The sequence below is a fragment of the Dasypus novemcinctus genome, chromosome 19, assembly GCF_030445035.2.
Source record: "Dasypus novemcinctus isolate mDasNov1 chromosome 19, mDasNov1.1.hap2, whole genome shotgun sequence".
In the NCBI taxonomy this organism is placed as follows: Eukaryota; Metazoa; Chordata; class Mammalia; order Cingulata; family Dasypodidae; genus Dasypus; species Dasypus novemcinctus.
The window spans coordinates 27,160,588-27,186,057 of NC_080691.1; the positions used below are offsets into that span (position 1 = coordinate 27,160,588).

Below are 25,470 nucleotides of genomic sequence, written 5' to 3' on the forward strand. Positions count from 1 at the left end.
CTGTCTACCACATGGGAGGTCCGCGGTTCAAACCCCAGGCCTCCTTGACCCGTGTGCAGCTGGCCCATGCACAGTGCTGATGCGCGCAAGGAATGCCCTGCCACACAGGGGTGTCCCCGCGTAGGGGAGCCCCATGCACAAGAAGTGCGCCCCATAAGGAGAGCTGCCCAGCATGAAAAGAAAGTGCAGCCTGCCTAAGAATGGCACCACCCACACAGCTGACACAACGAGATGATGCAATGAAAAGAAACACAGATTCCAGTGCTGCTGATGACAACAGAAGCGGACAAAGAAGACGCAGCAAATAGACACAGAGAACAGACAACTGGGGTGGAGGGGGAGGGGGGAAGGGGGGAAAAATAAATAAATAAATCTTTTTAAAAATAAAAATAAAATAAAAGAGGAAGAAATACATTTATTGACCTAGGGAGATACTTAGAGTATAACAACGTAATATGGTGTGATTTGTCAAAGGAAAGAAAACTTGGGGCTGCCTCTGGTAGGTAGAGAGAGGAAGTTGTCTTGGAACAGTTTTTGATTCTCCTGAGACACTGGAGAGGACCCTCTTAGCCATGGCAATGTGAGGAATTTCAAATATGTTCTGTGTTTTTCCCTACTGTATTCGCAGAACTGCTGGCACATAGTCAATACTCAATAAATACTTGTTGAATGTTGCATATTGAATCAAGCAAGGAAATCTGTGGATAAGCTTCCACCTGCTTTCGGTGAGTGTGCCAGACTGTTGTTCAACAGCGACCCCGTGTGGCAGGAACGGGAACAACCACACTGGTGGACCAGTAACGGTCGCACTTGCAGAACTGATGCCTTAGTGCTGAAAAAGTCCCAGATAACGTAGAAAAGTCCCAAGGCTGAAGGGAAGGAGGATGCCCCAGGAGGGTGATATTGGACATTCAGACGTTTACCAATTAATTGCAAAGATAGCAGAGAGATGACAACATAATGAACCCCAAACAAGCCTCAGAGGTTATTTTCTTAGACAGAAACAAACAGGTTTCAAAATGGTATGTATGTATGTATGTATGTTCCTGATTCATTTTTGAAAGCTTACACATAACCATCTGCCTGGAGGAATTATACCAAAAATTATACCAAAATGACAGCAGCAGGTCCCTGTCAGATGGGATTTGGGGTGATTATTTTATTTTTATCTATTTTCTGATTTCTTTTACAAAAAGATATATATATAATTTATGTTGAAAAATTAGCAGGTAGACGTCGACTCAAATTACAAAGACACTCCCAACAGTCTAAGGTAAAAAGGCCCTGGGCGAGCGTTCCCAGGCGCTGACCCTTCTGGCACCTCCCCTGCCCCGTCCCTCTTTCCCGGGCTCATCCGGGCCTGGAGAAGCAGGCACAGGAGTCCTTAGGACAGAGCCCCATGTCCACTGTGGCCCGGGTTTGCTGGGGCCACACGCCTGTCACCCCCGGGCTGCTGACCTGACGTGTGGACGTTCCTGAGGCAGGAGAGGGAGGCGTTGAGGCGGGCACACTCCTCTCGGTTGGCTCCGTACTTCTCCACGGTCTCACACACCTGCTCGTCCGTCATCTCCAGGAGGTCCTCCAGACTCAGCTGGCCAGGGCTGATTTCCTGCGGGAGGGACGGGAGGAGGAAGCTTAGCTAGACCACAGGGAGCCCCGCCGAGCCTCTACGCTGCCCTCTAGTGGTGCCCAAGGGGCACCGTGCAGCTGGCGGCTTTGCGTGGCTCTTGGGGCTGGGACTTGGGTCAAGCTGCCTGGGTTTGCTATCCGGTTTTGCCACACATTAGCCAGATGACCTTGGGCAAGTCACTTGACCTCTCTGAGCCTCACTTTACTCATCTGTAAAATGGGGGTCAAGAGGTGGCACATAGGCTCAGCACATAGAAACCCATAAATTGTTCAAGCTAAGGATCTGGCTCCCCATCCAGCTTCCAAGCTCCTTCAGAGAAGAGCCCCCATTTTATTCATCTTGAAAGGGTCCTTGGTGCCTCTCGCTCAGCTCTGAGCATTTTCAGATCGGCAGGGACTTGCCCAAGATCCCAGGGTGAACTCAGAGCACAGCAAACAGGACAGCGCAGGGCTCCTGACGGCTGTTCTCCGCTCTGCTCCCTCTTCCCCGGCCACAGGTTCAAGGGCTCACAGTGGGTCTCAGAAGCCCTAAGGCGAAAGGGGCTGGAACCTGTGGGCGGCTCAGGGCTGATAAGGGAAGCAGAAATGTGATTAAGCCTAAGCGGCCCAAAGTGAGCATTCTCAGGCCAAGTGGTAAGGCTGGAGGGTAGTGGGGTGGAAAGGTAATAAGCTGGGAGCAGGAAAGGAAGGATGCCAGGCATACGTGTCGGGCAGACGTCCCTTCACTGCCGCCAGCAAAGGCCCCCACGCCCAACCTTTCCCCAAGCGTGTCTCCTACACCCCATCATATGGACCTCTATATTTATGTGTCTATAACTATAACTATATATGTACACATAAAAGCCTTCGCTTTATGGCACTTCGTTTTCAAACCATTTTTACAAATATTCTTGTTTAAGCAGGTCACCCAAATAGCTAAGGATGGCAAGATTGTGGAGTGCCTCTGCCCTCTTGTGGCCCCATCTGTGTATTACAACAAAATACGGAATCCACATTAAATTGACACCCAGAAAAGAAAACTGCACCAAGCACAAAATTCTATCCCCCAAAAGAGAGCTGCAGGGCAAAAGCTGAAGCCCAACCAGTCACTTCCCAGTTTGGACCCACTCCCTAGGGCAGGGGACAGAGAAATAAAAGTACTGAATTGTTCTTAAATAGGAACATGTTGCCAATAAGCCCCACTCTTAAAAGAGTGCTGGGTCAGGACCTGGAGGTGCAAAGTGGGTCACATTTACCGGGGACAGTGCACAGTATAAAGGAAGTCCCTTCTCTGATGCAGGACTCAGTGGTGCATTTTAATCCAATGAATTACCCAAAAATGAAATTCAGTTTACACTGAAGTTTAGACTCACACACACACACACAAATACCATAAATGCAGTAATTTTGATGACATCAAAACCTGGAGAAAGCCTTAACCTGAGCCAAAAGAGCAGATGTGCTTTTGTTTGATGAAATAATAATAAAAGCTGAAATGGACTGAGCACTGTTTTAACTGCTTTCTGTGGGTTTTCTTTTAATGGCTTAGTTTTGCCATTGGAAAAGCTGTTACTTCCAAAGTTTTCAATGACAGTACAAACGACAATAACAACAACAGTCACAACAATAAGCTGACACCAATTGGGTGCCAGCCCACGAGCTGAACGCTTTACATAGACCATGTCATTTTATCATGCCAGCGACTTAAGAAGGGGTGATAACCATTCCCCCCATCGAAAAGATGGAAAAACTAGCACCCAAAGACTGTGTCCCATAGGGTAGTATTTGGCCACGTTCATTAAAATGAAATACAATTAAAAATTCATCTCCTCGGCTACATACACTAGCCACATTCCAAACGGTCAACAGCCCAATATTGGCTGCACAGACACAAAGTTGTCCATTTGAGTAGAAAGGTCTGCTTGGACAGCACGTGGGCAAAGTGGTTTGCCCAGGATAGTTGAGCTCCTAAATGCAGAGCTGGCAGAGGGAGGGACCGCTCTAGACTCACACCCCCAACCACCCCCTCGGAGAGCCCGGGGAGCCCCCACCCAAAATATATGTGAGGGTCTGTGATCCGCCAGGGGCTGTGCCAGGGCGGCAGAGGGTGGGTGGCTGCTGGCCGGAGGGGCGGGGGTGGGGGCCGCCTCCCGTCACCTCCAGGACTTCCTTGCGCACGTCGACGATGCGGAACCAGTGCCGGAGCTGGGGGAAGCCGTCCAGCTCGGCGTTGCGCTCCTGCAGAGCCACCTTCTTCTTACAGGACAGCTGTCGGCTGAAGTACTTCACCAGCTTGCTCTGCGGAGACACAGACAGGAGGGGACACAGCTCAGAGGCGCTGCCACCAGGAGGCCGGGATCTCCTCCTCTCCACCCCCCCAACCCCACCCGGCTCCGAATGGAAAGGTCTTTCAACCGCAAGGACACCCAGTTTCCCACCCAGCTTTGCCCCTATGTTGAAGACGTGGGCCAAGGGGCAGGCTCAAGCGCTCGTTTCGCTTTGGTGGAGGCCCGTCTACATTTGACCTTGGACCTGCATGTACACTTTGACCCAGCAATTCCCCCTCTCAGAATTCATCCTACAGACATCCTCGCACACCTGCAAAATGATTTGCGTAAAAGGATATTTCTTTTTTTTTTTTTAGGAGGTACTGGGGATTGAACCCGGGACCTTGTACATGGGAAGCAGGTGCTCAACCACTGAGCTATACCCACTTAGAAGGACATTTCTGACACTTTCATTTGCAACAGCAAAACACTGCAAGCACTCTGAGTGTCCAGCAGTAGGAGACACTGCACAGATGACACGCCATCCACACAGAGGGGCGCTATACAGCTGTTAAACAAAATGAGGACATACGTATGTACCGATAAAGACATGTCTCTAGGATAGGGTGACAAAAATAAATATTCTCCCCCCCATGTGTAAAATGCTGGCATGCACATGTTTGTAAACACAGAGCTTGAAGGATTCCCAGTCCTCTGGGGAAGGAAATTGGGAGGGAGGGAGCAGGGGGGAGAGAACCACTGTACTGTTAAACCTGTCTGTGCCATTTGAAGCTTAAGTCATATGAAAGCATTATGTATTTGCAAATTCAGAAACACTTAAAATGAGGACCTGGACCTGTGCTTCTGGAAGGCTGCCCATGGCTCGAGAAAAGAAAGGTTTTGTGCTGCTGGTTGTATAAAAACTAACAAGACCAAGAGAAGAAAGGGGGTACATGTGGAAGAACCCACATCCAGGAGTGGGGAGACTCTACAGAATGGGTGAGAAAAATGATTAGATGTCTCTTTACATTTTTTTTTTTTTGCATTATTTCAATAGTTGCCCAAAGTCTACTATTTTTGTACTTTAAAATATATTGACTAAAGTGAAACAAAAATAAAACCCTTAGGGAGGCGAAACGCCTTTGGCATTTCAAAGCACTGTCAACCAACGTCGATTACGGAGACAGTCCTGGGATTTCAGGCTCACGCGCTTCTGAGAAGGAACTGAGGGCGGCCGTGGCGCGTGTGCCCTCAGCCTGGCCAGCCTCCACTCCTCCTCCTTTTGAAAAGAACAGCTCCGTTTTCCTTTGGGGACTTCCCTCCTTGGCGCTCAGCATTTTGGCTCAGGGGAGGCTGACAGCACCCACCCACCCCACCCTTCCCTGGGTGGTCAGACTGTAGAATCCCCCACAGGGAAGTTACAGGGCAGCCCCTGGACCCTCCTGGGGGGACTCAACATCCCTGCAGTATGAGTCTCCTATCGCCGCTGTAACAAAGTCTCCCACACTTAGTGGCTTGAAACACTAATTTATTAACTGGCAGGGATGGAGGTCAGAAGTCTAACTCAAGATCTCAGCAGGGCCATTCTTTCTAGATGTTCTAGGGAATAATCTGTTTCCTTGCCTCTTCCAGCTTCTAGAGACGATCTGTCTCCCCTGGCTTGGGACCCCCTTTCTTGCCATCACTCTGACCTCTTCTGTCGCATCTCCTGCTATGAAGGGGATCCCTTGCCTCCCTTTTCCAGGGCCTCTGTGATCATATGGGACCCACCCGGATAGCCCAGATTCATCTTCCAAGCTGCAGATCCTTAATGTAATCACACCTGCAAAGTTCCTTTTGCCACATAAGTCAAAACAGTCACAGGTTTGGGGGAGAAGGAGGTAGTATTGGGGAAACTATTATTTCGTCTGCCACACCTGGCCACTGACCTACGCAAGGTTCAACTCTGCTTGATCCACCCAATATTTATGGGGTTCCTGCCGTGTGGCGAGAGAGTACTAGCCTTTGGCATTCAGGTGAGGACGGAGATATGACTGCAGGTCCTACAGGCGCAGCAGTGGGGAGGAATGAGCCAAGAGATCTGGGCTGAGGAGGCCAGAGGCCATGACCGAAGGCCACAGAGGTGCACACAGTACTTGTGGATTGGAATTCACTGTCAACGTTGAAAAATAAGAATATTCCACATAAAATTCTTACATCCTGGCCTCTCCAAAGACCTGGCCCACGTTCCAGAATGGAGAGCATGGCTTTCAATGGGGTGTTTGCTCTTAATTCTCTTCCGTCCCCACCACTCCCTGAGGCGGCCCTGCCTCTGAGGCCAGGTATGACCTGCCATTTATCAATACACTTGCACGGCTGCTTTAGAGCAGCAAGAAGAAAGGAGGGACGTGGATGTGGTTCAAGCAATTGAGCTCCTGCCTACCACATGGGAGGTCCTGGGTTTGGTTCCCGGTGCCTCTTAAAGAAGATAAGCAAGACAGTGAGCTGACGCAACAATATGATGCAACAAGAGACTCAAGGAGGAAAATATAATGAGAGACAAAACAAAGGAGGGAGCAGAGGTGGCTCAAGCAATTAGGAGCCTCCCTTCCACACGGGAAGTCCCAGGGTCGGTTCCCAGTGCCTCCTGAAAGAAAGACAAGCACACAATGACAGAGAGTGAGCACAAGTAACAAGGAGGTGGGAATAAATAAACCTTTTTAAAATTTTTTAAAAAAAAGAAAACTATTTCTTTTAGTGACCTTCTTACCCAAAGTGGGAAGACCAGCTGGATTCTTAGAAGATGGCAGTGGTGGAAGGATCGTTTTTAAATCTCCCTGAATTCCTACCCATAAAAATTGACACAAAAGGACAGCAAAACCAGAATCCATGGACTATATTTACAATAAAACTAGGTGACAAATTATGCCCTGGGAAACTCCCCAGTACAAGTAGGTATGGATCACGCAGTGCCAGGTGTAACATCTGCATGGCATCAGGTCCTCTGCGGGAGGAAGCAGAGTGGGAAATGGGGCATCTTACTGATTGGGGGACAGGAGAGCCCCAAACCAGCAAACAGATGACACTAGGAGAGGTTTCACCAAATACATTAGCAAAATTGAGAAAAAATAGGACAAAATAGAGAAGGTCTAGATAAAGGTAGGGGAGAACAACAGGAACCAGGAGATCTCAGAAAGCAAGTCACCGTATTTTTTTTTTAAGATTTATTTATTTATTTCTCTCCGCCCCCCCCACCCCAGTTGTCTACTCTCTGTGCCTATTTGCTGCGTCTTCTTTCCCCGCCTCTGTTGTTGTCAGTGGCACGGGAATCTGTGTTTCTTTTTGTTGCGTCATCTTGCTGTGTCAGCTCTCCGTGTGGGCGGCACCATTCCTGGGCAGGCTGCACTTTTTTCGCACTGGGCGGCTCTCCTTACAGGGCGCACTCCTTGCTCGTGGGGCTCCCCTACGCAGGGGACACCCCTGCGTGGCACGGCACTCCTTGTGCGCATCAGCACTGCACAGGGGCCAGCTCCATACGAGTCACTGTATTTTTATTTTTTTATTTTTTGACATTACACTAAAAAAATATGAGGTCCCCATATACCCCCACCCCCTTCACCCCACTCCTCCCCCCATAACAACAACCTCCTCCATCATCATGAGACATTCATTGCACTTGGTGAATACATCTCTGAGCACCGCTGCACCTCATGGTCAGTGGTCCACACCATAGCCCACACTCTCCCACAGTCCATAGTGTGGACTATAGGAGGACATACAATGTCCAGTAACTGTCCCTGCAGCACCACCCAGGACAACTCCAAGTACCGAAAACGCCCCCACATCTCATCTCTTCCTCCCACCCCCTACCCCCAGCAGCCACCACGGCCACTTTCTCCACACCAATGCCACATTTTCTTCAATTACTAATCACAGTAGTTCATGAATAGAATATAACATTACATGAAAACACATGAGAGAGCTCCAACAAGTTAAAAATGCTATCCTCAATCACACCTCCTCCTAAAAAGCCAAGAAAATTAATTTCTCATAAAACTGGCCAGCAGGGAAAGGATCTGATAGTTTTAAAATATGCATTCCTTACGAAATAGAGCCTGATCCCCTACCCCCTCAAGCATGGGCTGGATTAATGACAATGGGCAGCTTCAGAGATCAGGTCATAAGAGGCGCTGTGGGGGAGCTGATGTTGCTCAAGGGGTTGAGCACCTGCTTCCTATGTACAAGGTCCTGGGTTCAGATCCCAGTACCTCTTAAAAACAGACAAACAGCTCTCATTGAGGAGCAGATGTAACTCAGCAGTTGGGCGCCTGCTTCTCATGTACGAGGTCCTAGGTTCAACCTCATTTTAAAAAAAGGCACTGTGGTTTCCTCTTTGCTCACTCTCTTTTTTTTCTAAATATATTTTTTCTAAATATATTTTTATTGAATTATATCATTCTTACATGAGCCTGCATAAACAAAAGTGTGTAGTAAAGATTGTGAACTTACAAAACAAACATGCATAACATTATACAATGGTCTCACACATCACCCCCTCCACTAACACCTTGCATTGTTGTGAAACATTTGTTACAAACTATGCAAGAGCATCATCAAAATATTACTAATTATATTCCCTATCTTACATTTGTATATACACCCGCTGTATTTTAAAAATATATATTTTTATTACAGAGGTTGTGACTTATAAAACAATCATGCACACATGTAGAATTCCCATAAAACACCCCTTTACCAACACACCACACCATGGTGGAAACTTTGTTACAGATTATGAGATAATATCATCAGACTATTACCCCCAACCATGGTCCATAGTGTACATCTGGCACTTTTTCCATACACCTCCATTATCAACACAGTACCTCTTTGGCATTGATGCAAGAATATTATAGTATTGCTGTTAACCACAGTCTATAGGTCACACCGGTTGTAATTCTCCCACGCTTCTCCACATTCCCACCACCCTGCAATAGTGATGTACATCTGCTCTGGCTCAACAGAAGGACATTCTTGCATTTGTATCCTTAACCACAATTCTCATCCATCTCTGGGTTCACTGTGTTATTCAGTCCCTGGATTATTCTTTAGCTTTCTTTCAATTGACATTTACTTCCCCAGACTACCCTTTTTGGCCCCAATCCCATTTATAACCTAGCTGCTACTCACTAGAATGTGTTACCATCAACTCTATCCATTTCCACACTTTTACAATCAAGTTAATTAAACTTCTACATACATTAAGCCTCAATAGTTCCTCTCAACCTTCCTCTTCTCTCCTAATAACATATACTCTAGGTTTTAACTCCTTGTGTTTATTCTTCATATTTTGTTCATGTCACGAGACCATGAATTTTTTGTGTGTGGCTTTCTTCGCTTAGTATGTCTTCAAGATTCATCCATGTTATCATATATGTCCCAATTTCATTTTTTCTGTGCATTTCATTTCTACTGCAGCATAGTATTCCATCATATGTATAGAATACATTTTGTTTGTCCATTCATTGGTTGCTGGACACTTGAGTTGTTTCCATCTTTTGGCAATTGTGAATAACACTGCTATGAACATTGGTGTGCAGATGTCTGTTGTGTTACAGTTTTCAGTTCTTCTGGATATATTCCTAGTAGAATTGCTGGATAATACGGCAGTTCTATATTTAGCTTCCTGAGGAACCGCCAAACTGTCTTCCACAGAGGCTGCACCATTTCACAATCCCACTATCAGTGAAGGAGTGTTCCTATTTCTCCACATCCTCTCCAGCACTTGTTACCTGTTATTTTAGTAATGGCCATTCTAAGTGGTGTTAGATGATATCTAATTGTCATTTTGATTTGCATTTCCCTAATAGGTAGTGATATGGTACACTTTTTCTTGTGCTTTTCAGCCATTTGTATTTCCTCTTTAGAGAAATGCCTATTTAAGTCATTTGCCCATTTTTTATTTAATTGAATTGCTCGCTCTTTTATTGTTGAGCTGTATGATCTCTTCTTTTTTTACTTTATTTTTTTATTTTCCCCTCCCACCCACCCTGCTGTTTTTGCTGTGTCCATTCACTGTGTGATCCTCTGTATCTATTTCTCTTTTGTCTTCTCCTCTCATTTTTCTCCTCTAGGATTCACCGGGATTCAGTCCTGGGGAACTCTAATGTGAAGAGAGGTCCCTGTCAATTGCACCACCTCAGTTCCTGGTCTTTGCTGCACTTCACCTTGACTCTCCCCTTTGTCTCTTTTTTGTTGCATCATCATCTTGCTGTGTGACTCACTTATGTGAGCACTGGCTCACTGGGTGGGCACTCGGCTCGCCATGCAGGCACTGGCTCACCTACACAGGCACTGGCTCACCGCACGAGCACTTGGCTCGTCACACGGGCACTCAGCTGTCCAAGCAGGTACTGACTCACCACTCTGGCATGCTTTCTCTTCTCTTTTTCAACAGGAGGGCCCAGGGATCAAACCTGGGTCGTCCCATATGGTAGGCAGAGGCCCTATCACTTAACCCACATCCGCTTCCCTATGATCCCTTTATAATGGAAATCAAACCCTTATTGGATATGTGGTTTCCAAATATATTTTCCCATTGAGTGGGCTGGCTTTTCACCTTCTTGATGAAGTCCTTTGAATCACAGAAGTGTTTAAGTTTGAGGCCCCATTTATCCATGTTTTCTTTCATTGCGCTTGCTTTTGATGTAAGGCTTAATAATCCACCACATACCACCAGATCTTGAAGATGTTTCCCTATATTTTCTTCTAGGAGCTTTATGTTACTTGCTTTTATATTTAGGGCTTTGATCCATTTTGAGTTAATTTTTGTTTAAGATGTGAGATAGGAGTCTTCTTTCCTTCTTTAGGCTATGGATATCCAGTTCTCCCAGCACCATTTGTTGAAGAGACTGTTCTGTCCCAGCTGGGTGGGTTTGACAGGCTTGTCAAAAATCACTTGGCCGGGAAACGGACTTGGACCAGTGGTTAGGGCTTCCGTCTACCACATGGGAGGTCCGCGGTTCAAACCCGGGGCCTCCTCGACCCGTGTGGAGCTGGCCCATGCGCAGTGCTGATGCGCGCAAGGAGTGCCCTGCCACGCAGGGGTGTCCCCCGCGTAGGGGAGCCCCACGCGCAAGGAGTGCGCCCTGTAAGGAGAGCCGCCCAGCGCAAAAGAAAGTACAGCCTGCCCAGGAATGGCGCCGCCCACACTTCCCGTGCCTCTGATGACAACAGAAGGGGACAAACAAACAAGACGCAGCAAATAGACACCGAGAACAGACAACGGGGGCGGGGGATTAAATAAATAAATAAATCTTAAAAAAAAAAAAATCACTTGGCCATAGATGTGAGAGTCTGTTTCTGAACCATCAATTCTGTTCCATTGGTCTATGTGTCTATTTTAATGCCAGTATCATGTTGTTTTTATCACTGTAGGTAGGTAATATAATTTAAAGTCCAGATGTGAGAGTCCTTCAACTTCACTTTTCCTTTTCAAGATGTTCCTGGCTATTCAGGTCCTCTAACCATCCAGATAAATTTGATAAATATATCTTCCATTTGTTTCAAAAATGCTGGTAGAATTTTTATTGGGATTTCATTGACTCTTTATATCACTTTGGGTAGAATTGACATCTTAATGATATTTAGTCTTCCAATCCATGAGCATGGAATGTTCTTCCAATCATTTAGGTCTTTTAAAAATTTCTTTTAGCAATGCATTACAGTTTTCTAAATACAAGTGCTTTACATGCTGGTTAAGTTTATTCCTAAATATTTGATTCTTTGAGTTGCTATTGTAAATGGAATTTTCTTCCTGACTTCCTCCTCACATTGCGCATTACAATTGTATGGAAACACCACTGCTTTTTGCAAATTGATCTTGTATCCTGACATTCTAAGGAAATGGTTTATTAGCTCTAGCTTTGTTGTAGATTTTTTGGGACTTTCTAGATATAGGATCATATCATCTGCGAATAGTGAAAGTTTTACTTTTTCCTTTCCAATTTGAATGTCTTTTATTTCTTTTTCTTGCCTGATTGCTCTAGCTAGAACCTCTAGCACTATATTGAACAACAGTGGTGACAATGGGCATCCTTGTCTTGTCCCTGATCTCAACGGAAAAGCTTTCAGTTTCTCACCATTGAGTACTGATAGCTGTGGGTTTTTCAAAAATATATGGCCTTTATCATGTTGATAAAGTTTCCTTCAATTCCTATCTTTTGTAGTATTTATATCAAGAAAGGATGCTGTCTTTTATAAAATGGCTTTTCTGTGTCAATCAATGAGATCATGTGATTTTTATTCTTTGATTTATTAATGTGGTGTATTATGCTGATTGATTTTCTTGTGTTGAAGCACACTTGCATGCCTGGTATAAAACCCACTTGGTCAGAATGAATAATTCTTTTAGTGTGTTGTTGGACTCAATTAGCAAGTATTTTACTGAGGATTTTTGCATCTGTATTCATTAGAGAAATGAGTCTGTAATTTTCTTTTTTAGCAATATCATTAACTGGCTTTGGTATTAGGGTGATATTAGCTTCATTGAATGAGTTTGGTAGCATTCCTTCTTGTTCAAATTTTTATAAGAGCTTGAGTAAGATTGGTATTAAATCTTCTTTCAGTGCTTGGTAGAACCCACCTGTAAAACCATCTGGTTCTGGACTTCTCATTTTGGGGAGCTGTTTGATGACTGTTCCAGTCTCTTTACTTGTGATTGCTTTGTTGATGTCTTCTACTTCTTCTAGGGACAGTGCAGGCTGTTTGTATATTTCTAGGACTTCTTCCGTTTTGTCAACAATGTCTAGTTTTTTTGGCATAAATTTTTTCATAGTGTCCTCTTATGATCCCTCTTATTTCTGTGGGGTCAGTAGCAATGTTCCTGTTTTCATTTTTTATTTCATTTATTTGCATCTTCTCTCTTTTTTTCTTAGTTTAGCTAAAGAGTTGTCAATTTTGTTAATCTTCTCAAAGAACCAACTTTTGGTTTTGTTAATTCTCTCTATTGTTGTTTTTGTTCTCAATTTCATTTATTTCTGCTCAGATCTTTGTTATTTCATCCCTTTTACTTACTTTGGGGTTAGTTTGCTGTTCTTTTCTGGTTCCTCCAGCCGTGTAGTTAAGTCATTGATTTTAGCTCTTTTTTTTTTTTAAAGATTTATTTATTTATTTAATTCCCCCCCTCCCCCAGTTGTCTGTTCTCCATGTCTATTTGCTGCATCTTGTTTCTTTGTCCGCTTCTGTTGTCGTCAGCGGCACGGGAAGTGTGGGCGGCGCCATTCCTGGGCAGGCTGCACTTTTCTTTCACACTGGGCGGCTCTCCTTACGGGTGCACTCCTTGTGCGTGGGGATCCCCTATGCGGGGGACACCCCTGCGTGGCAGGGCACTCCTTGCGCACATCAGCACTGCGCATGGGCCAGCTCCACACGAGTCAAGGAGGCCCGGGGTTTGAACCGCGGACCTCCCATGTGGTAGACGGATGCCCTAACCACTGGGCCAAGTCCGTTTCCCTCTTCTTTTTTAATGTGAGCATTAAGGGCTATAAATTTTCCTCTCAACACTGCCTTTGCTGCATCCCGTAAGTTCTGATATGTCGTGTTCTCATTGTCATTCATCTTGAGATATTTTTTAATTTCTCTTGAAATTTCTCTTTGATCCATTGATTAAGAGTGTGTTGTTTAATCTCCATATATGTGTGAATTTTCCCTTTTTCTGTTGCTTGTTGATTTCCAACTTTATTCCATTATGATCAGAGAAAGTGTTTTATACAATTTTTATTTTGTTGAATTTATTGAGCTCTGCTTTGTGATACAACATATGGTCTATCCTAGAAAAAGATCCATGAGCACTTGAAAAGAATATATATTCTGCTGTTTTGGGGATGCAATGTTCTGTATATGTTGATTATGTTTGTTTATTATATTATTCAATTTTCTGTTTCTTTACTGATCCTCCGCCCAGATGTTCTATCCAATGCTGAGAATGGTGTATTGAAGTCTCCAACTATTATTGTAGGGATGTCTATTTCTCCTTTCAGTTTTGCCAGTGTTCACCTCATGTACCTTGGGGCAATGTATAGATGCATATACATTTACGATTGTTATTTCTTGCTGGTGAATCATTCCTTTTATTAATATGTAATGTCCTTCCTTGTCCTTAGTAACAGTTTTGCTTCTAAAGTCTATATCATCTGATATAAGTATAGCTACCCAAAGTTTTTTTGTGTTTGTTTGTTTTAGTTACAGCATGCATGGAATATCTTTTTCCATCCTTTTACTTTAAATCTATTGATACCTTTGGATCTAAGGTGTGTCTCTTGCAGAAATCATACAGATGGCTCATATTTTCTTAGCCATCCCACCAGTCTGTGTCTTTTCATTGGGGAGTTTAATCCATTAACACTCAATGTTATTGCTATAAAGGCATTTTTTATTTCATCCATTTTTATCTTTGTGTTTTATCTGTCATTTTATTTTCACCACTCTTTTGACACTTTCAGTTACTGATACAGTCATCATTTTTAGACTCTCTTCCAAGACTCTTTTTCCTGTCCTTTCTTTTCAGGCTGTAACACTCCCTTTAGTATTTCCTGCAAAGTTGGTCTTTTTGTTATAAACTCTGTTTCTTCTTATCTGTGAATATTCTAATCTTACCCTCATTTTTGAAAGGTAATCTTGCCAGATATAAAATTCTTGGTTGGCAGTTCTTCTCTTGTAGTATCTTAAATATATCATACCACTGCCTTCTTGTCTCCATGGTTTCTGATGAGAAATCAGCACTTAATCTTATTGGGTATCCTTTATATGTTATGCATTGCTTTTCTTTTGCTGCTCTCAGAATTCTCTTTGTCTTTGGCATTTGACATTCTGATTAGTATGAGTTTCAGAGTTGGTCTATTTAGATTTATTCGGATGGGAGTAGGTTGTGCTTCCTTGACACATATACTTATGTCCTTCAATAGGGTTCTGAAATTTTCTACCCATTATTTCTTCAAATATTCCTTCTGGGAAGCAGATTTGGCTCAAATGATAGAGCATCCACTTACCATATGGGATGTCCATGGTTCAAACCCAGGGCCTCCTGACCCATGTGGTGAGCTGGCCCACACACAGTGCTGATGCATGCAAGGAGTGCCATGCCAGAAAGGGGTGTCCCCTGCATAGGGGAGCCCCACGCACAAGGAGTGTGCCCCATGCAAAAAACAGCTCAGCCCGCCCAAGAGTGGCACCACACACACAGAGTACTGATGCAGCAAGATGACACAACAAAAAGAGACACAGATTCCTGGTGCTGCTGACAAGAATGCAAGCAGACACAGAACAACACACAGCGAATGGACACAGAAAGCAGACAATGGGGGGGGCGGGGCAGGAAAGGAGAGAGAAATAAGTAAAAAATAAATCTTTAAAAATATATATTCCTTCTGCCCCTTTTCCCTTCTCTTCTTCTTCTGGGACACTGACGACACGTATGTTTGCACATCTCTTGCTGTCATTTAGTTCCCTGAGACCCTGTTCAATTTCTTCCATTCTTTTCTTTATCTGTTCTTTTGTATGTTTATTTTCAGAGGCCATGTCATCAAGTTCACCAATCCTTTCTTCCGCCTCCTCAAATCTTCTGTTACATGTCTCCAGTGTATTTTTAATATAACTTATTGCACCTTTCATTACCATAAGGTCTGCTATCTTTCTATGTATGCTTTCAAATTCTTCTTTGTGCTTCCCCAGTGTCTTCTAATATCCTTAATTTCTTTAGCCATCTCATTGAATTTATTAAGGAGATTTGTTTGAACATCTATGATTAGTTGTCTCAACTCCTTTATGTCATCTGGAGGCTTATCTTATTCCTTTAACTGGGCCATATCTTCCTGTGTCTTGGTATGGGTTGTAATTTTTTTTTGGGTGTTTTCACATCTGGCTTGCTAGATGTATTTATTCTGGGTGCAGTCTTCCCCTTTAGTTTAGGCCTTTCTTGTCTTTTCTCCCTTGCTTGTTGTGTAGTAGGAGCCAATGATGTAGTTGGTGCTGTAATATATGGAGCCTGAAGCTGTCCACATTGACTCAGGAACTGATGAAGTTTCTCCCACCTTTCTCCTCTGTCAGATGTAGGGACAGACCTTCAGCCATGTATAATAACCCAAGTTGAGCAGGATAAGACTGTCTGTAGGTGCCCAGAGAGACTGATGAAGCTTCACATCCCTTCCCCCTCTACCTTGGAGATAGAGCTACAGTTGTGGGCAGCAATCTATGCCATGTGGGTCCAAAATGACCACAGTTGCCCAAGTAGATTGATGTAGTACCAGACCCCCTCCCTGCCAGAGGTGGAAATGGACCGTCTGGAATGCCCAAAAATCTAATCTGTGTGGGCCAAATATGCCTGCAGTTGCCCTGAGAGGCTTAGAGAGTACTGTCCCTTCTGCCCTTTAGGGGGTGGCAGTGGAACCACCAATGCCCAACAGTTCAGTCCCTGTGGGCCAAAAGTACCCCTGTTGCCTGGAGAGGCTGAGGAAACACCAGCCTCCTCCTATCCTATTGGGTAATGGGGGGGGGGGGGTTCTATGGGTACACAATAGTTCAGTCCCTTTAGGCTTAGAATACCTGCCATTGCCCAGAGTGGCTGAGGAAACACCAGCCCTCTCCTCTCCTATTAGGGTGTGGAGTTGGAGCCACAGGCACCCAACAGCTCAGTCCCTGTAGGCCAAAAGTACCCGCCGTTGTCCAGAGAGTCTGTGGAGACATCAGACCCCTCCTACCCTACTGGGAGTGGGGGTGGATCCACAAGTACCCTCCAGTCCAGGCTGTGTGGGCCAAAAGCACCTGCGGTTCCCCAGAAAGGCTGGACAAACACAGTCTGTCTCTAATCCTACTGGGGATAGGGGTGGAGCCACAGGTGTTTTGTGGAGGCCAAAACTACCTGAAGTTGCCCTGAGAGGCTGAGGGAACACCAGCCCCCTCCAATCCTATGGGGGGACATAGATGGAGAAGGACTCGAAGGCACTCAACAAACTAGTTTGTATAGGCTGAAAATGCCTGCCATTGCCCAGAGAGGCCAAGGATACTCGGCTCCTCTCCTATTCTATTGGGGTGCAGGGATGCAGCCCCAAGTTTCCGACTATTCAGTCTGTGCCAGTGGAGAGTACCTGCAGTTGCCTGGAGAGGCTGGTGCAGGTCCTGCCAGCTTCCTCTCTGCTGGAGGTAGGGATGGACCCTAGGCTAGGGCTGCAGCCCAGTCTTGGTGGAAAGAAGCCAGTCCCTAACATCACTGTAATTTTCAGTTAGCCCTGCTTTCCCTTATGCCGGAAGTAGAGTCAAAATGGTGGCTACCAGACTTTTTCCAACTTGGACAGGCTAAAACCCTAGCTGTTTCTAGGATTATACTTTAGCCAGCCAAGTTCACTAATCAGTAGCTGAGGTTGGTGGAACACTGTCTCTTCCTCCACCATTTATGGGAAATGGAGTTTCTAACTCCAGCCACAGAACATCTTCTGAGGTGGCTTGTGCCGTTAGAGCAAGATGGGCACCAGCCTCTGCGGCGTGGCTTGCAGATTCCCAAAGAAGTGGTGCAGGTCCCCCCACCTTCCTCCCTGCCAGATGTGGGGCTGGGTTTTAGACTAGATGCAATCCAATCTGGGTGGAAAGAAGCCATTCCCTACCAGCACTGTGATTTTCAATCAGCCCCCTTCCGCTCATGCTGGGGACAGAGTCAAAATGGCAGCTACTGCTCTCCTTCTGACCTGGACAGGTTCAAAGTTTAGCTGTCCCTAGGATTATACTTTAGCCTGCCAAATTTACTAATCAGTAGCTGATGTCAGTGCCACACCGTGTTTCCCTCCCCCGTTTTTGGGGAAATGGAGCTTCCAACTCCAGCCACGGAATAGCTCCTGGGATAGCCACATGCACTGACCTCCTTAGCATGAAGAGCTCTACTCATGAATCCTCTCAGCAGATGGGCAGTTTCCTACTTTCATTCCTTCAAGGATGTTGCAGGGTGCTCTTCTGGTCTCCTGGGGCTCCCAAACCAGTGCTTTAGGTAGCTCTGGGTGATTACTCACTGCCCTGTAGCATGAACTGACTCCAGGAGTGCCTTACTCTGCCATAATCTTGCTTCTCCCCTGTTTACTCTCTTTTGAACTACTCTCTCTGGGGAAGCCTGCTGCCAAGTCATGAGAACAGACATCAGCTTACGAAGGTCACATGGTAAGGAATTGAGGCCTCCTGCCAACAGCCATGTGTGCGCCATCTTGGAAATGGATCCTTGGGTCCAGTCAAGCCTTCAGTTGACGGTAGCCCCAGCCAACCTCTTGACTGCACCTTTTTGACAACCCTGAGCCAGAACCATCAGCTAAGCTGATTCCAAAACCTTGACCCACAGAAACCGAAACAGTAAATGTTTGTTGCTTCAAGCTGCTAAGGTTTAGGGTAATCTGTTATGCAGCAATGAATAACCAATACAAAGCATTGAACCCCATTCAAACTTAAAATAAGAAAAGATACCAAGGAACAGAACAACAGTCCTACACACAATGAAATCACTTCAGAAAAAATGAATTCATAAAACAGAACAAGACGGCGGACACGGCCCAGTGCTTAGGGCGTCCATCTACCACATGGGAGGTCTGCAGTTCAAACCCGGGCCTCCTTGACCTGTGTGGAGCTGGCCCATGCACAGTGCTGATGTGCACAAGGAGTGTGCGCCCCGTAAGGAGAGCTGCCCAGTGCGAAAGAAAGTGCAGCCTGCCCAGGAATGGTGCTGCACACATGGAGAAATGACTCAGATGACGCAACAAAAAGAGACACAGATTCCTATGCTGCTGACAACCACAGAGCGGACAAAGAAGACGCAGCAATTGACACAGAGAACAGACAACGGGAGTAGGGGGTGGTATAAATAAATAAATCTAAAAAAAAAAAAAAAGAACAAAACTGTAATCTACTATTTCAAAATTCTCCAAAAGACATTAAGATAGAAGATACAGAAAAAAACAACAACAAAAACAAAACTTGAATCAGAATTAGAAAAGCCCAAAACATGGTGCCAGAACTCAGAAAATTAGAAAAAAAAGTTTTTTAATTCAGAAGTGAAAACTTCGAGGGAATACAAGAGCTGATAAATATAACAGAAAAATCCTTAAAACAAAGAGGTGAAAATTTTTTAAAATGTTTAAAATAAGATATAAAAAATCTTCCCAAGGTAGGCATCAAAGCCAAGGTGGGAAGGCAACCCAGCATGGGGAGTGGGCCTGCTGGGGGGAGACCCAATCAAGGATGGCATCCAAGCAGGGTGGGTGGCCCCATGGAGTTGGGAGATTGGTTGCATATAGGCAGATTAGCAAATACTTAAGTATATTGAGAGTTATTTTCTCACTGTCTGAGAAGAGTGATGCAGATGTGGAAATGGGCTAAGCTAAAATAAACCCTAGGGTGTTGGATTAGAGGTAACAGTGTAAATTCATATTGCCAATATATATAGACACAAAAATAAACATAGGTGAAATGGTGTCTAGACATTTACGTATATAAGCATGCACATTTGTAAATACACTGCCCAGGCTGTCCACTAAGAGGATTTGGAAATGACAACACCCTAGAGGGCACACGTAATGTCCAGATCTTGACTTCTAAATACTATTTTCCATTCAAAGGAACAAGCACTCCTTGGAGAAATGGCTGGTTCCAAGTCTGGGGCAGGAAAAGAACAAAATGAGTCAAGAAAATATTGTTGTGCTAGAAAATAAGAAAGTGCTCAAAGAACAGTGGGGATATGTCAAAAGTATTGTCCTGTGTGTGGTTTTCTAAATCTGTGTAAAGAAAATGGTTAAAACCACTTGGGTGCCCGCCTTCCACATGGGAGGTCCCAGGAGCCGTCCCAGTGCCTCCTAAAAGAAGACAAGCAGATGCCGCCTCCTGCTGCAACAGAGCTAGAGGCTGCCCCACCACGATGAGCCAGACTCTGCCCCTGCCACAACAAGCAGAGGCCACAAGCCAGCAGACGCCACAGCCCACAGGGAGTGGATGTAGCTCAGCCCACTGAGCACTTTCCTCTCATGTGGGAGGTCCCAGGTTTGGTTCCCGGTACCTCCTAGAAAAGATGAGATGAGAGAACCATCTGGAGGAGGAGCAGATAAATAAAGAAAAATAAATTTTTAAAAAGCCTTAAAAAAAGTAGGAAATAAAACAAGAAGTAGACTGGAGAGTTCTATAGGCATCTGAGTTGAGAACCCTGCTTTGAAGTATCAAGATGTCAGACCTCATTCATTCAGAAATAAATTAGGGAAAAACAGTCTTTTTGAAATTTTCTATTCCAAAACAGTAAGTTGAGATTCCAAATAAAAAATGCCCCAGGTACATTAGTTTTATATATAATTAACATGCTACCATTGCAATGACATGCAGGCTTATCAAGAGTGGCAATTTCATCTCATTAGTAAGCTGAACTAAATTAATTATAAACTAAAAGTAATTTTTAAATTTTAATTGTGTTGTTAAGTAGTCTCAAAAAGCTTCTTGCTAAAAACATTTTAAAAGGTTCAGAGTTATATATGTGAAAACTCAAAGATCTCATTTTGGAATACCAATTTTCATCCATATATTTTTAAGACAATTCATTTACTCCTCTTAAAGTTTTTTTTTCCTGAGATGGCTCCCTCATCTGTCTATATGTTGTTTGCACTTGTTTTTCTTTTGCTCGTTGTCTGCTCACTGTTTTTGCGTGATGCCTGCTCCTTGTTTGTCTTCTTTAGGAGGCCCTAGGTACTGAACCCCGGACCTCCCAAGTAGGAGGTAGGCACTCAACTGCTTGAGTCACATCCGCTTCTCTCGAAGTTTTATAAATAGATCACAATGAACTCAACAGTATTTATCAGATGCAGAACTCAGAAAGTCGTACCTTTAAGAGGGGTGCAGGGACCCCAAAGGATACCTTTGAAAGACACCAACCCGGAGTGAACCAGGGACTGCCACAATTTGACCATGCTTCTGGAAGGATACTGGAGACACCTTAACTCCAGAGGTGCAGCCAAACTCCACATCTAGGGAAACAAGTCCAGGGTCGGGGCAGAGCCAGGGCCACTGGCTGATAGAAGATGAAGCACTTTAAAAATGAGCCAGCCCTGGGGGCAAAGTTCCTCCGAGTTCATGATCTCATTGCAACTGTTTGCAACTGTTTCCCAGCTGTCTCCACCCTGCCTCCTCTCATTTCTCTTCTTCTAGCCTAACCTTCTTTTCCACCCATCCCTCTAAACATGTCCTGTGGAAAGCAGGCACTTTTGGAGAACATGTACCTGTTTTGACCTAAATCCTGTGCTCGAGTCCATCTCCCACTGGTTGGCTTTAATTGGAGATTTGCTTGTAGACACTTAAACATGCATCCAGGTGTGCCCCCAACTCCACTTTGGCCTCACACATTGAAAACTGTTTGAGAGGGAAAGAGTTAATCTATGTGGAGGGTTTTTGAAAGTCTGGGTCAAATGTCCAAAAATAGTAACCACCAGCTACAGATGGGCCACTTGAAATGTGGTTTGTGTAACTAAGAAAATGAATTTTTAATTTTATTTAATTTTAGTAATTTAAATGTAAAACCTGTAGGAGTGTAAAATAGTCTTCTGTGAAATACAATTTTACTGTTTTGATAGAACTACATTTTACCTTAGCCATTAAAAATTTAGTATCTGAATTGAGATATATTTCCCATGTAAAATGCACACTGGATTCTGAAGACCTAGTAGGCAAAAAAGGAATGTAAAATATCTCATTAATATTTTGATATTGATTACATGTCTGATAATATTTTGCATATATTGGGTTAAATAAAATATATGTATATTTTAAAAGATTTATTTTTTTATTTATTTCTCTCCCCTTCTCTACCCACCCCCCCCCCCCAGCTGTCTGCTCTCTGTGTCCATTTGCTGTGTGTTCTTCTGTGTCCGCTTGTATTCTTGTCAGTCGCACCAGGAATCTGTGTCTCTTTTTGTTGTGTCCTCTTGCTGGATAAGCTCTCCATGTGAGCAGCACCACTCCTACGCGGGCTGCGCTTTTATCGTCCAGGGCAGCTCTCTTTGCGGGATGCACTCCTTATGCGTGGGGCACCCCTATGCAGGGGACACCCCTGCGTGGCATGGAACTCCTTGCGCGGGGCAGCCCTGCACGTGGGCCAGCTCACCATGTGGGACAGGAGGCCATGGGTACCGAACCCTGGACCTCCTATATGGTAGGCGGACGCTCTATCAGTTGAGCCACAACTGCTTCCCTAGAATTTTATCCTAAAGAAATAATTAAGGAAATTCCTGAAGCTTTAGCTCCAAATTAATAATAGCCATGAAAGATTGGAAACAACCCAATTATTTAGCAATAGGGGATGATATAAATAAATTATGATATATTCATCTAATGAAATATCATTCATAATAATGTGGTTGATGGTTTTATAAAACTATGGGTATAGACGCATAGAAAAAGCCCTGGAAGGGTGGGTAACAAAATGTTAATAGTAGTTATCTCTAATAGTGAGAGTAAGGGGAACTATTTCTCTATATTTCCTTCTCTAGGCAATATTAGAAAATAAAATATAAAAGTATTACTTGCTTAATGAAAAAGATTATCACATTTTAAAAGACTAGGTTTGGCAACTTAATAAACACTGATGTTACCCAGTGTCAGAATGTGGCAAAACTGTTGAAAAAGTTACCGGAGGGCATTTTGGTTTGACAGTACCTAGCTACATTTCCTTTTTTTTCCTTTTTTTTTTTGAAGATTTATTTATTTATTTTATTTCCCTCCCCTTTCCCTCCCCACCCCAGTTGTCTGTTCTCTGTGTCTATTTGCTGTGTGTTCTTCTTTTGTCCGCTTCTGTTGTTGTCAAGAGGCATGGGAATCTGTGTTTCTTTTTGTTGCGTTATCTTGCTGTGTCAGCTCTCCATTTGTGCGGGGCCGTTCCTGGGCAGGCTGAACTTTCTTTTGCACTGGGCGGCTCTCCTTACGGGGTGCACTTCTTGCGCATGGGGCTCCCCTACGCAGGGGACAACCCTGCGTGGCATGGCAGACACTCCTTGCGCATATCAGCACTGCGCATGGCCAGCTCCACACAGGTCAAGGAGGCCCGGGGTTTGAACCGCGGACCTCCCATGTGGTAGACGGACGCCCTAACCACTGGGCCAAGTCCACTTTCCCTAGCTACATTTCAATACACATGCACTTTGATTCCAGAATCTCACTTCCAGGAATCTACCCTACAGAAATACTCATGCACTGAAGGCCAATCCTGAATTTCTGACTATTTAGAGATGCAAACTGCATCCAGCAGTTACCTCTTTTATATCCATTCTAATAAATTTCAGAACAAAGGGGATCCCCTCAGGATTCTAGCTTTGTGCACCACGATGAAAAGAAACCTGTGCTATACAAAGCAAGATGGATCTCCCAGACCCTACGATAATGCCCTTTTTTAATAGCAGTAAGTATGTCTAGAAGGCCACTGATTTATCCTAAGTCAAAGACTCACTGGTAATTGAAAGAGTAGAAAAACTCATTTTCCTTCCCCAGAAAAAGAAAACTCAGCTGCATAACCCTTTTGTTTTGCTTTCTTTTTTATGCCCAAGTGTTCGAATAAGTGGCTATATCAGGTAGAGACTATGAGGACACTGGAATCGGGTTAACCTGCTATGGTGGTGTGAAGCTGAAGCCCAGAAAAACAGGTTCTTAAATGTAATCCATTCCTATGGATGTGGACCCATTGCATGTAGGATCTTTTGTTGGGGCTGCTTCAGTAAAGGTGGGGCCCACCTCTTCAGGATGGGTCTTAATCCTATTACAGGAGTCCTTTATAAGAGAATGAAATTCAGACACAGAAAGAAAAAGCCATGGAAGAAGCTGAAATCAAGAGAAGGGAGTGGACCAGCAGATGCCGCCATTTTGCTTTGCCACATGGCAGAGAAGGCAAGGGTCGCTGGCATCCAGTCTTTGGGAAGAAAGCACGCCTTGCTGATGCCTTGACTTGGACATTTTCCTGGCCTCCAAACTGTAAGCTCATAAATTCCCATTGTTTAAGCCAACCCACTTCATGGTGTAACCAAGGGTTAAGAATTAACAAATGATTATGATTACTGAATCGTTATATGGATGCTTTTTTTCCCCTTATTTTTCCAGGTTATTATAGAATAGCCAAAAGCTAATATCTGAAATTACTGAAACTGGCTAGATCAGCCTCACCTTTTGTTTATGGTCATTTCAAAACTAGGCTCACCTTTGAGTATACTTACTTATTGTGGTGGTAACCACTCTATCCTCCCCTGTATGAATCCATAAAATCCCTAAACTCCTCAAAATCAGGGAAGGCAGATATGAGACAACCTGTCTCCTGCCTTCCACAAGCATTAAGAGACCTGCTTTCTCTCTCGACCTTCTCGGGGTGGGCTCCAATCGGGGCAGGAACCCAGAGGGACTTCCTTCTGTGGTATTTGTTTCAGGAGCCTAGGAAACAAAACACCTGGCCTCCAAGCCCCTCAGCTTCTCCACAGCTGAACAATGTCAAAGGAGTTTCAAAACTGTTCTGAACTCTAAAGTTTACCTCTGTGAGTTTACTCATTGTCTGAGTTCATTTTAGTGTGACCATACCATATTTGTCCTTCTGTGCCTGGCTTATTTCACTCAACATAACGTCCTCAAGGTTCATCCACGTTGTGCTATGCATCCCCGAGGTCATTTCTTTTTACAGCTGAATAGTGGTTCATTGTAGGTATTACATCGTAGGTAAATACCACATGATGATATGCATGTTTGTTTTGTAAGTTCACAGCTAATACTATTATACAATACACTTATTATATAATACACTTCCTGTTTATGGATGTTCATATACGAATGATAAACTTGAATTTTTAGAAGTTTTTAAAAATTGTTGCTGAACTTTTGTTCTCACTGGGAAAATGGGGGTAAAGTTGAAGCTAGTCATAGGATTGCTGTGAGGGTTAAAAGGATTATTCAGGGAAGAGGACGTGGCTCAACTGACAGAGCGTCCGCCTACCATATGGAGGGTCCAGGGCTCAATCCCCAGGCCTCCTGACCTGTGTGGTGAGTCGGCCCATGTGCAGTGCTGCCGCGCGCAATGAGTGCTGTGCCATGCAGGGGCACCCCCACGTAGGGGAGCCCCATGCACAAGGAGTGCACCCGGCAAGGAGAGCCGCCCTGCATGAAAAAAGTGCCCTGCATGAAAAAAGCGCAGCCTGCCCAGGAGTGGCGCCACACACACAGAGAGCTGATGTGGCGAGATGACACAACAAAAAAGAAACGCAGTTTCCCTGTTCCCCAGATAATGCAAGTGGACAGAGAAGAACACACAGTGAATGGACAGAGAGAGCAGACAATGGGGGGGGGGGGGAGGGGGGGAGGGAAGAGGAGAGAAATAAATAAAATAAATCTTTAAAAAACAAACAAGCAAAAAAGGATTATTCATTTAAAGTGATGCAAACACAGAGGATTCACTCAGAACACAGTAGCCGTAGCGGTTGTTCTGGTTTTGTGTTACATGAATTTATAAGCATCTTCAACATTTAACTTAGGGGCTTATGCCCTAAGGTTACTAACTGACTACCAGCATTAGAAGAAGTATTTTTAAAAG

General features: G+C 44.4%; 1 protein-coding gene across 1 annotated transcript in view; it reads right to left on the reverse strand.

Moving 5' to 3' along the window:
- KSR2 (kinase suppressor of ras 2) overlaps positions 1–25,470 on the reverse strand; it is a 418,689-nt gene that overhangs the window by 317,292 nt on the left and 75,927 nt on the right. Inside the window, exons 2-3 of the mRNA XM_058281429.1 lie at positions 3,766–3,906; positions 1,459–1,609 (exon numbers count right to left, since the gene is read on the reverse strand). Coding sequence (XP_058137412.1) covers positions 1,459–1,609; positions 3,766–3,906 — 292 coding nt within the window. The remainder of the gene's footprint in view (positions 1–1,458; positions 1,610–3,765; positions 3,907–25,470) is intronic.